A 15,083-nucleotide genomic window follows, 5' to 3' on the forward strand; every position below is an offset into this window, starting at 1 on the left:
GGCACAGAAAACTGCGCCGATGCTCTCAGTAGGTTGCTATTGCCCACCATGGTGGTGGAAATGGCGCAGCCCGCAGATCTAGCCATGGTCATGGAAGCATTTGAGAGTGAGCAATCACCCGTCACTGCCCGGCAGATCAAAACCTGGACAAGCCAGGACCCCTTATTATCTGTAGTCAAAAGCTGTGTGCTTCATGGGAGCTGGTCCAGTGTCCCAGTGGAAATGCAGGAAGAGATAAAGCCATTCCAGCAGCGCAAAGATGAAATGTCTATACAGGCAGAGACTGCCTTCTGTGGGGCAATCGAGTAGTGGTCCCCAAGAAGGGCAGAGACACCTTCATCAATGACCTCCACAGTACCCACCCAGGCATCATAATGATGAAAGCGGTAGCCAGATCCCACGTGTGGTGGCCCGGTATCGATGCGGACTTGGAGTCCTGTGTTCACAGATGTAATAAATTCTCGCAGTTAAGCAATGCACCCAGGGAGGTGCCACTAAGTTTATGGTCTTGGCCCTCCAAACCGTGATCTAGGGTACATGTCGACTATGCAGGCCCATTCTTGGGTAAAATGTCCCTTGTGGTTGTAGACACGTACTCCAAGTGGATTGAATGTGAGATAATGTCGGCTAGCATATCCGCTGCCACTACTGAAAGTCTGCGGGCCATGTTTGCCACTCACGGCGTACCCGATGTCCTGGTGAGCGACAACGGGCCATGTTTTACCAGTGCTGAGTTCAAAGAATTCATGACCCATAACGGGATCAAACATGTCACATCTGCCCCATTTAAACCTGCGTCCAATGGTCAGGCAGAGAGAGCAGTGCAAACCATCAAGCAAGGCTTGAAGAGGGTAACTGAAGGCTCACTGCAGACTCGCCTATCCCGAGTCCTGCTTAGCTACGGCACGAGACTATACTCACTGGGATCCCACCTGCTGAACTGCTCATGAAAAGAGCACTTAAGATGAGGCTCTCGTTAGTTCACCCTGATCTAGAGGAACAGGTAGAGAGCAGGCGGCTTCAACAAAGTGCATACCATGATAGCGCAAATGTGTCACGTGAGATTGAAATCAATGATCCTGTATTTGTATTAAATTATGGACAAGGTCCCAAGTGGCTTCCCGGCACTGTCGTGGCCAAAGAGGGGAGCAGGGTGTTTCGGGTCAAACTTTCAAATGGACTCATTCACTGGAAATACTTGGACCAAATCAAACTCAGATTCACGTACTATCCTGAGCAAACTACCTTGGACCCTACCTTTTTTGATACCCCAACATACACACTTGTGGCAACCGGCATCACGGTTGACCACGAAGCCGAACCCATCATCCACAGCAGCCCTGCAGGGCCCAACACACCAGGCAGCCCAGCAAGGCCAGCTGCACAGTAGCCCAGCGAGGGCCCAACAAATGATTCAACAACACCAGCTTTCACACCGAGACGATCAACCAGGAAGAAGGGCCCCAGATCGACTCACTTTAAAATAGTTACACTATTGACATTTTCGGGGGCGGGCGGGGAGCGGGGTGGGTGTTGTTATATATGTGGACTTGTATTTACTCTCTACAGCCACCAGAGGGCTCATCCCCTGTAGTCCCAAGGAATCACATAATCCCTTGGGAGCACAGGTATTTAAGGAGGCTTCACAAGTTGGAGAGGCACTCTGGAGACCTGCAATAAAAGACTAAGGTCACACTTTACTTTGAGCTCAGTGTTCAGTCTGACTCTTTCTCCATACACAACAGTTTCCTTCTTGGACGGACTGGCTGAGATTGGGAACTCCTTGTGTGGAGAGTTGCTGGTGTTCTGTCACAGTAGCCTAGTCTTCATATTTTTTATTCTTACATTCTTCACTTTTTGCTTGCGCACTTTTTCACTTTCTGTCTTGAGTTTTTTTTCTCTTCAATGTTTTCGGAAAAATAACTGAAATCAGTGCTCAGATCTTGTTAACTTCTTGATACACAAACAGATCAGCAGCCAGAATTGCAGTAAAAACAACTGCCCATTTCAAGTTTAAGTTTTAAATTCTTAAAGGAAGCTGCCACACTAATCTTTTAGGGAATGTTTTATTTTAAACAGTTTAACTCCAGGCAGTGATACATTTGGGCTGTGAAGCTGGTAGTTTCGAGCACTGGTGCTCCGCAAGACCATTATTTATGTGCAAGAGCTGTTTATCAGACTGTTTCAGTACAATTCTAATTCAAATGCTTTTTTAATTCTAAATGACTTGCCATGTTGCAGGGCCCAACACACCTTGGTCTGCTAGGCAGGCATAAGTTCATTTGGCAGTGAATTAGCACAGCGAACCAGTGAATATACTCCATTGTTAGGGGAAGATGTGTGTGTGTGTGTGTGTGTGGGTGGGGGTGGGGTGGGGAGCGGTGGTTGGTGTCTGTATTTGCAACTTTTATTGGCTTCAACTGTTGACTATCATTTCTGAAACTTATACGAGTGCATCACTGTTAATGGGGCACAAACCAAGTGTTATTGGAGTGTGTGGATGAATGTACTACCAGACTAGTTTTAACGATGCTGACTAACATGTTTTTCACTGATTTTTTTTTTTCTAATTTTCAATAGGGCTGGGACGTAAAGATGAAGAACTTACGACTGAACAACGCCGTCTTGCTGTTAGGTAGGATAAGGAGCCTGTAATTGACTTGTCCTCTATATATTATCAGATTTAAGAGATGGTTACTTCCAACTTAATCCATCGTAATTATTATCCTTTTCTTAGTTAATTATTTAATCATCAAACGATTCCATTTTAGAGTTGGGGGCAGTCTATGGGGCTCTCCATATACTTAGAAAATGCAATTAAGCGTTTGGAGAGAGACACACACACACATCTCCAAATGTATTTTACAAAGGAAATGATAGGACATGGATTGTACACAATGGCCTCGATTTTTCATACTGGGTCGGGAGCGAGGCAGGGGACTTCGACCGCGTGCTGGAATCTCGTTCCCTTCTTCACCTGCCTCTGTGCAAGTGATTTTACGTGGCTGGGGCTTGTTAAGCCCGCCCTGCGAGGTTCCCGACCAATTAAAAGGAAGCGGGTCCGATTTCCTTAAAGGGACCATGCCCCCCCACATACATTTTGACAGTTGTGCTATCAGTGTTATGTAGAATTGAGATGCTGCAAACACTGATGAGCATTGCATAAAGGTGCTCGGCTGCACCCAGGCTCTTCCATCACTCTCTCCAGATGCTTATGGAGGGAGTCACAGCAATCAGGGAAATTCTCTTTTATTCCAATTGTGGAAGAGACCTCCCCAGGACACCAACACAACCTGGTTGCCCATTGTACAGGAGGAGACTAGCAGGGAGGTCGTCAGGAGGATCTGGCTACAGTGGCGCAAACCTTTCAATGATCTCAGTGCATCACAAAATGTTATTGCAAAGCCACACTCAACCGCACCCTGCTGTGCCACTCATCACATCCCCATCACTCTGCCTTCCCTACCCTATTCCTGCACACCCTTACTCACACCAACTTACCTTTCACTTCCACACATCCCTCTCACTCTATCTACATTGTCACATCCCCATCTCATTAGCAACCCCTCACACCCACCCTCATCCTTGTCCAATTATATCCACTAACAACACACAAGGGTAGGCACTTGGGTGTTATCGCCAATGCTGATGTAAAGTTTCTGCTAATGTGTTGTCAAACATTGAAATCTTTATTTTCAACACTATGCACTGACAGAACTGTGAGCACCTTTGGAAGTGGCTTGGTGAGTTGCAGTGAATGGTGAGACATAACAGTACCCTCTCCCCTCCCCCCTTCCGCATGGTCATGTGTGTGAAAGGAATGGCTTGGACATTGTAGAGATGCTTTACGGTGCTGGTGTGGGGTGGTGCCAACCTGGTGTATCATGTGACAGCCAGAGTGTACAGCGTCAAGTGAAGTAAATCTAGCCATGGTGAGGCCATCCCTGGCGTCTTGGGCAGCAATGTGGTCGGGTGCTGATGCCCTGTGTCCTGTGCAGCATCAGGTGCTTGCGGAGAAGGTTGGTGGTGTTGTTGCCTGGTGATGTTGGTGTTGGGGCTGATCGTGATAGATTCTGAGGACCAAGGTGAGATTTCTTCAAGGGCACCGATGCTAATGGAATAGATGGCAGATGAAGTTGAGATGACAGAAGTGATCTGTCAGTGGTGAGAGAAGTTGCTCCAAGGAAGTGACACTGGATAGAGTGTTCACTGCAAACACTTCACACCTCCATCAAGCTGAAAAGTGTATTCCAAATTGTAAGAGCGAAAACCTTAATTAGGGGTAAAGTAATTCGGTGTAATTAAAATATAAAGTAAGAAAGACTGAAAGAAAAGTTTAAATGCGTTAATGCTAGAATAGCTGAATCCCACATCCCAGGAATTAGGCAGAACATAGAAGGTCAGAGAAATTCTCTTCGGAGATAAGAACACCCACAGGATTTATGTAGACAGCTCACAGAAATAATGAGAGGAGGCCAAGATGTTCCAGACACAGGGACAATGCCTCTTTTAAGCAGAGGGTAGCCATATGTCTGCCAAGGACATTAATCTGAGAATTAGTCTGGGAAGACGTTCCCAGAAATGTAACACATAACCTGCAGGGGCTTTTCCCTAGCAACAGTCACCAGAACTGAATGTACCAATGGAATCATTAGAAATTACTGTAACCAATAAAATTCATGTAACTGTACTACCCAATGAAATTGCTGTAACCTGTATTAACCAATGGAACACTTCCCCACGTAGTTCCACCATTTTGACTATATCTCAACTGTTTAAAAATGTAATTACACAGCCTGTCCTGTGAGATCAGCACTGAGAGCACTCAGTAACGGTACTGACGAGGCCGGGTCTCCCTTGATTAATCAGGTTTTAATAAACAACTCTTTTCTCTATAAAAGACCTTTAGGTGTCGAGTGTTATATTTTTAATACTCCACAACACAAATCCTGAAGGCTTCAGCTTCTAAGATTGGAAATTGAACAGCTGTGAAATGGTAGCTTTTATACCATGTCTGCAGCTGTCAACTAGTCAAGCCAATCCAGAGTTGTTGAGAACCTGACATACTTGCCTGACGTGATCCCATAAGGGCGGGAACCTCGTTAAAAACTTGGTAAAATGGTTAGGACCGAGTAAATTGCTGCCCAAATAGCTTTAGACAGCTTCTTAACTATCTCAATTGCCTGACACGCCGCTTAGTGCCAGGTCTGCAAACCACAGGCAGAGCCTGCACTTGGGCAATTCACACGGAGGTGGGTTCAGATTAGACTTTCGCCCCGCTGTCAATCACGGCCTCCAAACTCTCACTCGCAGTGCCGGGAAGATTCCGGCCAATGCGTTATCGCATTTGGCTGTCCCATGTAGGATGCTTAGTGCAGACTAGTTGCTTTCCTTTTCTTCTCCTCTTCCAGCTCCCTACCTCCAACACTGAAAGGAATATAAGAGAATCCATTCCCCTGAATGAACCTTACAAACTTTTGTGGTTGTCTTAAAGAGTGACGTTGATAAAATGGGCTGCATGCCTTTGCAGTTGGGAAATGTCTGAGATTGTGGGATGGGAAAGAGGGAAATTAAATAAATGTCCATTCATATTTTCTCTCTCTCTCGTCTTTTTTCTTTTATTTCCCCTGCCATGCTACATTTTTTGATGGGGCAGCCGAGGAACCTGTCAACAGAGCTCTGCCAGTGCAGCCACTGTAGGTGTGTGAGATTTGGCCTGTTTTTGATTCTGCGTGTGCATTCTTGGTTTACCCCCCCCCCCCCCACCCACCCACATTTTGCAAGATTATTTTCTCCCACCTTGGAGTGACTGGCATCATATTTTTTATTGTTACATTCTTCACTCTTTCCTTACTCACTTTGTTACTTCTGTCTTTTTTTTTCTCCATGCCTGAGTGAGGGAGATGTCACTGTCTGCCCTTGGACTTTTGCCAATTATATAATTATACCTGCTGCGAGGTATTCCAAATACTGGGTTGACTCACTACTTGATATTTTTTCTTTCTTCCTCCTCTTTCCCTCCCTTTTCCAACCCCTGCTCCTCGGTGGAGGATCACCTGGCCCCTGGTTGTCCGCTGAAGTCACTACTGGGAAGAGAAAAAAGCTATCATAAATTAAAACAGAATACGCTGAAAATACACAGGTCAGGCAGCACCTGCGGGGAGAGAAACAGGTTGATGACTTTTCATTAGAACTGGGAGAAGTTAGAGATTGAACAGTTTTTAAGCAAGTGCAGAGCTGGGGAAAAGGAGACGGGGCGGGGTGGGGGTTGGCGGGGGTGAGGTCTGTGATTGGTGGGGGGTAGGCAAGGTCTGTGATGGGGGGGGTCGGGGGCCGGGGGGGGTGAAGGAGAGGTCTGTGATGGGGGGTGGTGGGGAGGCGGGGGGAGGAGGAGAGATCTGCGATGGGGGGGTGGCGGGGGGAGAAGAGGTCTGCGATGGGGGGGGTGTGGGGGGGGGAGGAGAGGTCTGTGATGGGGGGCAGGGGAGAGGAGAGGTCTGTGATGGGGGGGTGGGGAGCGGGGGGGAGGAGAGGTCTGTGATGAGAGGGGGGGTGGGGAGTGGGGGGGGGGAGGAGAGGTCTGTGTTGGGGGGGGGGGGGAGCGGGGGGGAAGGAGAGGTCTGTGGTAGGGGGGTGGCGGGAGCGGGGAAGGAGAGGTCTGTGATTCGGGGGTGGGGGGAAGGAGAGGTCTGTGATGAGGGGGTGGTAGGGGAGCGGGGGAGGGGGAAGGAGAGGTCTGTGATGAGGAGGTGGTAGGGGAGCGGTCGGGGGGGAGGAGAGGTCTGTGATGGGGGGGGGGGGGGTGCGGGGGTGGGAGAGGCCTGTGATGGGGTGGAAGCCAGGAGTGATTAAATGACAAAAGGGACAATATGCAAGGCAACATGGGATGGTAATGGAATGCAAGACCAGGTCTGAATATGTGTATAGCTATTTCATTCTCCCTTGTAAATATGATTGTCCGCTGTATTGCACTTATTGTGATGTTTTCCCATTTTTTATATTTATAGTGTAAGGCCTACTTTACTGGAGTATTGCAGCTATCACCTGAACTTTCTAGGTATTTTGGCTGGGCCTACCAGCAGTTACAAGGACTATATTGCTTTTATTGAAGGAAACCATATAAACGTAAAGCTAATAGAAGAACATTGGAAGCAAAGGGGCTATCACAAGTTCCCTGATCCTTCACCGTTGGTATGTATACATGACAATAATTCTATTCCAGGTGTCTTGTTGAGATTGCCTGTAAAGAAGCAAAATTGTAACCAAATTGAAAAGTGGGTGTTGGAGAACTGGGTGGTGCAATGGGTTAGACACTGGACGTTCACCTCTGGGATCTGGGTTCACATTCAACCTCGACTAATGGGATGAAAGTCTGCTCTTGCTGCAGGGCGTGAGGGTCCCATGCAAAATAAGTTTGAGCAGTCTCAATCCAGTTCTTCGAGCGCATTCCCCTAACGCTGCCCCTAATTCATATTGCACTTAGACAGGCCACTACTGCTGCAGTAGGAGATGCTCATCTGAAGTTGAGGCTTACTGCTCGATATTCGATATTGCATTCCCCAACGATAACATCCCTGGTGAACCTACACAGACAGACCCACCAATATTTACATATTTATACTAAGGGAGATTGAATGTTCAGCTTTGGTTTTCTGTATACATTCCATGAACCCAGAACATCCTAGGAATACACAGCAGCTTGGTCAGCATTTGAATAAGGAAGACAGATTAATGGCCCTTCATCAAAAGTTATGCGATTTCCAGCATTTACGATTCTTTTTATCTCTTAATATTTCATAAGTGACCAGTTCTCTTGAATGCTGCCATCAGTCAGTCACTTGCAGCAGCTCGTGGTGGATATGTATCAAAATCAAAATGTTTAATCGTCCATATGTACCACTGCGACATATTTTTAAAAACTACCGTTCGGATTTTTACAATTGGTGTGGAATTTTTTCAGATATCTGCCGCTGTCCACTGCAACCTCATTGGAAGTGGGGTGGAAACCCCGCTTAGCCCGTAAACAGACTGTGTGCTGCACTTCAGGCAAAGTTACGACAGCAGAAAGTCTGAGGAAATTCGGGGCCATTATCTAACTCCATGTGGTCTCGCTGTGGTCCCATCAATGCAGCCGACTTCATACTACAATTGTATTGTCATGTGACACTGGAAGGATTGCAGACAGCCTGTGCTGAATTAAAAACAGAACAGGCTTTGTTTTGGTTTATCAAAAGTTTTGTCCTGATCAGTATGAGGAATATTGGTGATGGGGAATCATAGACTGATACAGTACAGAAGGAGGCCATTTGGCCCATTGTACCTGTGCCAGCTCTTTGAAAGAGTTTTCCAATTAGCCCCACTCCCTGCTCTTTCCCCATAGCCCTGTATATTTTTTCTTTTCAAAATTTGTGTCAGCTGAGGCTCTTTTGGTAGCAAACTCGCCTCCTGAGTCAGAAGGTTGTGGGTTCAAGTCCCACTCCAAGGACTTGAGCACATAAATTTCGGCTGACACTCCAGTGCAGTGCTGAGGGAGCGCTGCACTGTCGGAGGTGCTGTTTTTCGGTTGAGACGTTAAACTGAGGCCCCGTCTTCTCAGGTGGATGTAAAAGATCCCATGGCACTGTTTCGAAGAGGAGCAGGGAAATTATCCCCGGTGTCCTGGCCAATATTTATCCCTCAATCAACTTGACAAAATCAGATTATCTGATCATTATCATATTGCTGCTTGTGGAAGCTTGGTGTGTGCAAATTGGCTGCCGCGTTTCCCACTTAACAACAGTGACTACACTCCAAAAAGTACTTCATTGTCTGTAAAGCACTTTGAGATTTCTGGTGGTCATGAAAGGTGCTATATAAATACAAGTCTTTATTTCTTTCTTATTTATTCAATTGCTCTTTGAAAATTGCCATTTGAATCTGATTCCACCACTCTATCTGATACAGCATTCCACATCATAACAACTCACTGCGTAAAAATAGAACACTTTCTATGTTTTGTTCCTTGTGTGAATGTTGAACACTCAGGTCGAGTATAGCGCAAGCCAGGTGCAGGGTGAAGCCTCCCTGTCCTCTGCCTTAATACCTGTACTCTGCTCCAGGAGCGTATCTTAACCCTAACCCAAGAAGAGCACCCCTTTCATATTGAATCAGTAAAACTGGTGCATTTTCAGCGTCAACCATCCTCCTGGTCATGGGTATAAGATTGCCCACAAGTCAGCACAAAATGGCAGCTTTGTGCTATGCTCGGGCTGAGAGGAACGTTGAAGCTTGCAGAGTGAGCAACTTTCATTAGTCTTGGTTGGATTCCAGCTCAGATCTTATAGGTGAAAGAACAGTGCACCAACACCCTTCACTATCCAGTCTCCTTTTAAATGTTGGGATACTTAATGGTGCAAAAAACTGAGTTTGAATTTCACAATGTGCATGCCTTTTTAATGATGAGTGCAGAATTTGATCAGATCATTGTCAGGTATTCTGGAACCTTTCTCCAGCTGTGCAGACCTTTGTTTTAAAAGAATAGTGTGTGGAAATGGCTCTGCATAAAAGTGTGCTTGATAAATCATTGTGTGATTCTCAACCAATTGAGATTATCATTTTGCTGTACAAAAGGATATTATTCAGTTCATCATGGTGTTGAAGAACTTACATGTATGAAATAAAAATAATTTCATGACACTAGGAACTGTTTGAAATAAAAAGGAGAAATAAAGGAGCGAAAGCTGCAGTTCAACTATCTTGGAAGTTTAGCCTTGTTTAAAACTTGTAAAATGATTTTTATGAAACATTTTTAACTTCACATATACTAAAATTGGAATGATGCAGACTGTGTGACAAATCCATTATAGTTGAATCAATTAGATAAAGGTCCTGAGTACACTAACATTAGAGTGACCCTCTAATGTTATAGTAATGTTATTGCTTTTTTTGACCTATAAGGCCCTGAGTTAAAAACCTGACACCTCTTTCCTGTTGCAGAAGTATTTTGTCGCATTTAGAAGCCTGTAAATTCAGTCAACAAATGTTTAACATTTAAAGCATAGCTATACTTTGTATTTTGTTGGGAAAGGGAATCATATTAATGTGTTACCAAGCACATGATGCCATAATCTTAAATTCCAACATCACTATCATTAATAACTTTTCACCTCGACTTATCCGCCTCTAATGTGCTCACTAAGTCTGACATTTTAATACAAAAGCAAAATACTGCAGATGATGAAAATTTTAAATAAAAGCAGAAAATGCTGGATATACTCAGCAAGTCAGACAGCACTTGTGGAGGAAGGAACAGAGTTAATGTTTCAGGTCAATGACCTTTCATCAGAACTATTTTTATTCCTGACATTTTAATGGATTATCAAAAACATTGTTGGTATATGTATATCTGTGTGTGTGTGTGTGTGTGTGTGTGTGTATATATGTTATGAAATTAATAAATGTTCGGCATTTTCAATCTCGGTTTCTGCCACTTGAATATGTTTTCTGTTGATTTAAAACTGCTTAACTTTTGATGTATTGCTTTATAATTTGCTTTTGGCTCTTGCCCTACAATCTGAATATTTTGATACTGATGATGCAGTGCTAACAAATATCTAAACATCATATATTTTGTGGGGTTTGTTTTGTTTTTCTAGAGAGCTGTGGCAAACAAAACGGTTATCACCTTTGTATGTCTAATTTGGTTTACGGGAGTTACAAAGAACTTTCCCATCTCCTACAATGCGGATGACAAGTTTATAAGCGAAGCCTGTTTCTTCTGGAGACTCTGCTACCTCTTCATCTCAGTCCATGCCTCCAGACCCAAATATTATTTTGCCTGGACTTTAGGTGGAGTAACTTTTTACGATTAATTAAAGCTTCTTGACTCTGCAATTAAACTTCATAAATCAATAAGCAATAGGGAAAGTATTTATACTTAGAAGTTATCAAAATACTAAATGATTTAATAAACAATTTTAATTTTACTTGGAAATTTGACCTTTTTAGTTTAGTTCATGGCTGATGGATCAGGTGAAAATTGGGAAGGACAACGGCTTGAAGGATTTGCATAAATACTTCCTGTTTTCCGTGAACTGTTTGAAATGAACCTTGGTGGAAAGTTGTGCTTTCTGGAATTTGACTCGTAAAGGGACAGTAGGTAGAGCCTTAAATGCTGATGGATTGTTTAAAAATGTTTCCTCAGTTCAATTCCCCCCTCCCCAAGAAACCCTTCCAATGCTTGTAATAAATTTGGCAAGGAAGATTTGAGAAGAAATAATAACCTTGATAGATATTGCTTTTTAGTTTTAGTTATATTTCTCTGTCTCTGTCTTTCTGTCTTTCTGTCCCTCTCGCTCGCTCATATGTCCCACTTCGCTACAGATGTGAAACAATTTTTTTAAAGAGAAAAGCCAGTTATGCTTAGAGCCTGAAATTTACAAGGAATTACAAATGCCGTTTGATTACCCTCAGCAGTTTCTGTCTAGCTTCGATTGCTTGTTTAGATCAGTGGTTTTAAAGGCACAGGTCACGTTAGCAGCTAAACATCACAAATATGTGCCAGCTGAGAGAATACCCATGAACAACATCACAGGAAATCTCATCATCATCATAGGCAGTCCCTCGCAATCGAAGAAGACTTGCTTCCACTCTTAGAATGAGTCCTTAGGTGGCTGAACTGTCCAATATGAGAGAGCCGCAGTCCCTGCCACAGGTGAGACACAGAGTCATTGAGGGTAAGGGAGGATGGGACAGATTTGCTGCGCGTTCCTTTCGCTGCCTGTGCTTGTTTTCTGCATGCACTCGTCGATGAGACTCGAGGTGCTCAGCGCCCTCCCGGATGCACTTCCTCCACTCGGGGCGGTCTTTGGCCAGGGACTCCCAGGTGTCAGTGAGGATGCCACACTTTGTCAGGGAGGCTTTGAGGGTGTCATTGTAACATTTCCCTGTCCACCCTTGGCTCGTTTGCCATGAAGGAGTTCCGAATAGAGCGCTTGCTTTGGGAATCTCGTGTCTGGCATGTGGACAACGTGGCCTGCCCAGGTGTGGTCAGTGCTTCAATGCTGGGGATTTGGCCTGGTCGAGGACGCGAATGTTGGTACGTCTGTCCTCCCAGGGGATTTGTAGGATCTTGCGGCGGCATCGTTGATGGTATTTCTCCAGTCACTTGAGGTGTCTGCTGTACGTGGTCCATGCTGCTGAACCATACAGGAGGGCGGGTATTACTACAGCCCTGTAGACCATGAGCTTGGTGACAGATGACAGATTTGAGGGCCTGGTCTTCGAACACACTTCTCCTCAGGCGGCCGAAGGCTGCATTGACGCACTGGAGGTGGTGTTGAATCTCCTTATCAATGTCTGCTTTTGTTGATAAGAGGCTCCTGAGATACGGGAAATGGCCCACATTGTCCAGGGCCGTAGATCTTGATGACTGGGGGGCAGTGCTATGCGGCGAGGACAGGCTGGTGGAGGACCTTTGTCTTATGGATGTTTAGCGTAAGGCCCATGCTTTCGTATGCCTCAGTAAATACGCTGACTATATCCTGAAGTTCAGCCTCTGAATATGCTCAGACGCAGGCGTCGTCCGTGTACTGTAGCTCGACGACAGAGGTTGGGGTGGTCTTGGACCTGGGCTGGAGGCGACAAAGGTTAAACAGGAGGGCCACGGCAGCGAAGAGGGATGTCATCAAGATCCAGGTCGCTGATTGGAGCGTGGGCAGGTACAGCAGGAACGGTGAGGTCGGGGCGAAGGAGCGGCGAGAGATTGTAAAGGGACGTGTTCGGGGCCATAAGAGGCGTGGGCTCGGGCAGCACGGGCCAGCCCACACTGCGATATGTGTGCACACTAGGCCCGTGCAGCAGAGCAGGTCTCCAATCGTCTTGGTTAATCCTTGCCACTGGACCAAGACCTGGCTCTGTCAAGCCCGAGTGGTGGCTGGTGTGCAACTTCCACCCTACACTATGTAGTTCAGGACCTGGAATATTAGGTCCTTCATTGAAACACTGTGAACTCATCCTTTTTTGGCATAGAAGCAAGTCATCCTCGTTTCGAGGGACTGCCTATGGTGTTGATGATGGGAGATCTAAGTATATTGCAAATGTTTTGATATGTGTCCCTGATACTTAAGGTGTTACATGTTGTTACACATGCAGATTTCAGGTCACATTTTGACCAGCCATTTCCTGCTGGCTTCAGGAAAAAAACCTTTCCAGCAATAGAAAATCTATTTGAGCTCGGAATGTGGTCTTATACAGCAATAAGTCCGTGGGGCCATAAAAGAACAAGCCCCGTAGCAGCAGAATAATACATTGCCTGTCATTATAAAACAACATATCCTCCGATTTACTGTGAGCGACACCATGGAAGGTTTGCAAATTAATGTCAAGTTTTGAATCCATCATACTTTGCATAAAACACTGACAAATCATGCCTAAACATTTATTTAAAGTATTATAAAAGAAGAAAGTTCTTCATTAGCTTCGCATTAACTATAATTAGGCTTGGGGCTTTAAAGAGATAAGGTGGTTAAAGAGAGCTCTCGTTTAATGCAATGCTCCTGTCCACATAACACTAGGTACCCTGTGATTTACTGTGAGTAATGCCACAGGAGATCTGCTAATATAAAGAGCTGGAGAACTCTTACACTCCAGCTCTTATACTTACCGACCTGCGCCACTACAACTTCCAGTGCGAGCTGCTCCAAGTGTGCGACGGCTTCGAGGCAGGGTGACGTCATCAGGACCCAGGTCATTGTTTGGAGCATGGGCAGAGCATCGGTGGTGGGGGGGGGGGGGGGGGGGGGGGGGCGCTCCTGATAAAGCAAAGGAGCGGGAAGGACGTGGCGGAGGTGCGGCGAGTGATTGAGGCGGAGGAGCAATGAGGGATCGTGACAGATTCAGTGGGTGATCGTGGCGGAGGTGCGGCGAATGTTTGGTGTGGCGAGTGTTTTGTGGCAGAGGAGCGGCGAGAGATCGTGGCGGAGGTGTGGTGAATGTTTTGTGGCAGAGGAGCGGCGAGAGATCGTGGCGAAGGTGTGGCAAATGAGGATACGGGGCCCAGAAGAGCCGAGGGCCCAGGGGCAGCTCGGGCAAGCCCACACTGCATATGTGTGTGCACTAGGTCCCTGCAGAAGAGCAGGTCTCCAGTCGTCCTGGTTAACCCTTGCCACTGGATAAAGGCCTGGCTCTATTAGGCCTGTATGGTGGCTGATGTGCAACGGTCACCACACGTTAAAAATAATCTACACACATGCATCTTCCACCCCTTCAATTGGAGTTCAGGACTGGAATATCGGGTCCTTCATTGAAACATCTGTGAACTCAAGTGGAAGCAAGTCATCCTCGATCGAGGGATCGCCGATGATGATGATACTCGTATAAATTATATATTGATGAAATTGGTAGCTGAGATTACAGCTTTGCTTAATTTTTTGGACACTAATCAGTGGTGAAACATGATTTGGCAGTCAAAATCTTTTGAGATGCAGAGTCTGAAGTCTAGCGTTGCTCTCGTTATTTGTTTTGAATTATAAGGTACTGTTAAAATGGAAAGTAGGATGATGCAGGTTTGCAAAGCACAAGGTAGTGAATTGCCAAGGTCCTTCTGAAAGCCTGCTTCCACTTTACAATTTTGGAGAGCTGCCTGTCAGTGGTTCAAAGCTGTAAAGTAGAAAATGTTGAGGTCCCAAGTTGGGCAACACAAATTGTAAATTATAACTACCTTTTGTCTGTGTGTCTGTCTGTGTGTGTGTTTGTGTCTATCTGCCTGCGTGTGTCTGTCTGCCTACCCATGTGTCTGCCTGCCTCTGTGTGTCATGTGTGAGTGCTGCACAAGCTTAACACTTCCAAAAAACTTTCCAGTGCAGAATCAAACTGAGTTTGGTATTTCCTGTCTCGCCTTTGTTGCTACAAAAAAGAACGGTGTTTGCCAGTCTCAATATAATCCGTCTCTGCTTCGCTTTATCTTTCCCTCTGTGTTTCTCACTTTCTCTCACCTTTTTTTCTCCTTCTTTCCTTTTCTCCCTCATTCTTTCTCGTTTTTCTCTCCCCATTCTTTTCATCTTTCTCTTTCTCTCATCCTTCTTTCTGTCTTTCTTTTGTCTCTG

General features: G+C 45.5%; 1 protein-coding gene across 4 annotated transcripts in view; it reads left to right on the forward strand.

Moving 5' to 3' along the window:
* Positions 1–15,083, forward strand: part of LOC139264342 (lysophospholipid acyltransferase 1-like) — a 192,602-nt gene that overhangs the window by 107,631 nt on the left and 69,888 nt on the right. For all 4 annotated transcript variants that reach the window (XM_070880628.1, XM_070880629.1, XM_070880631.1 and 1 more), the window contains 3 exons: positions 2,581–2,635; positions 7,008–7,191; positions 10,635–10,827. In XM_070880628.1, coding sequence (XP_070736729.1) covers positions 2,581–2,635; positions 7,008–7,191; positions 10,635–10,827 — 432 coding nt within the window. The remainder of the gene's footprint in view (positions 1–2,580; positions 2,636–7,007; positions 7,192–10,634; positions 10,828–15,083) is intronic.

The sequence above is a fragment of the Pristiophorus japonicus genome, chromosome 5, assembly GCF_044704955.1.
Source record: "Pristiophorus japonicus isolate sPriJap1 chromosome 5, sPriJap1.hap1, whole genome shotgun sequence".
In the NCBI taxonomy this organism is placed as follows: domain Eukaryota; kingdom Metazoa; phylum Chordata; class Chondrichthyes; family Pristiophoridae; genus Pristiophorus; species Pristiophorus japonicus.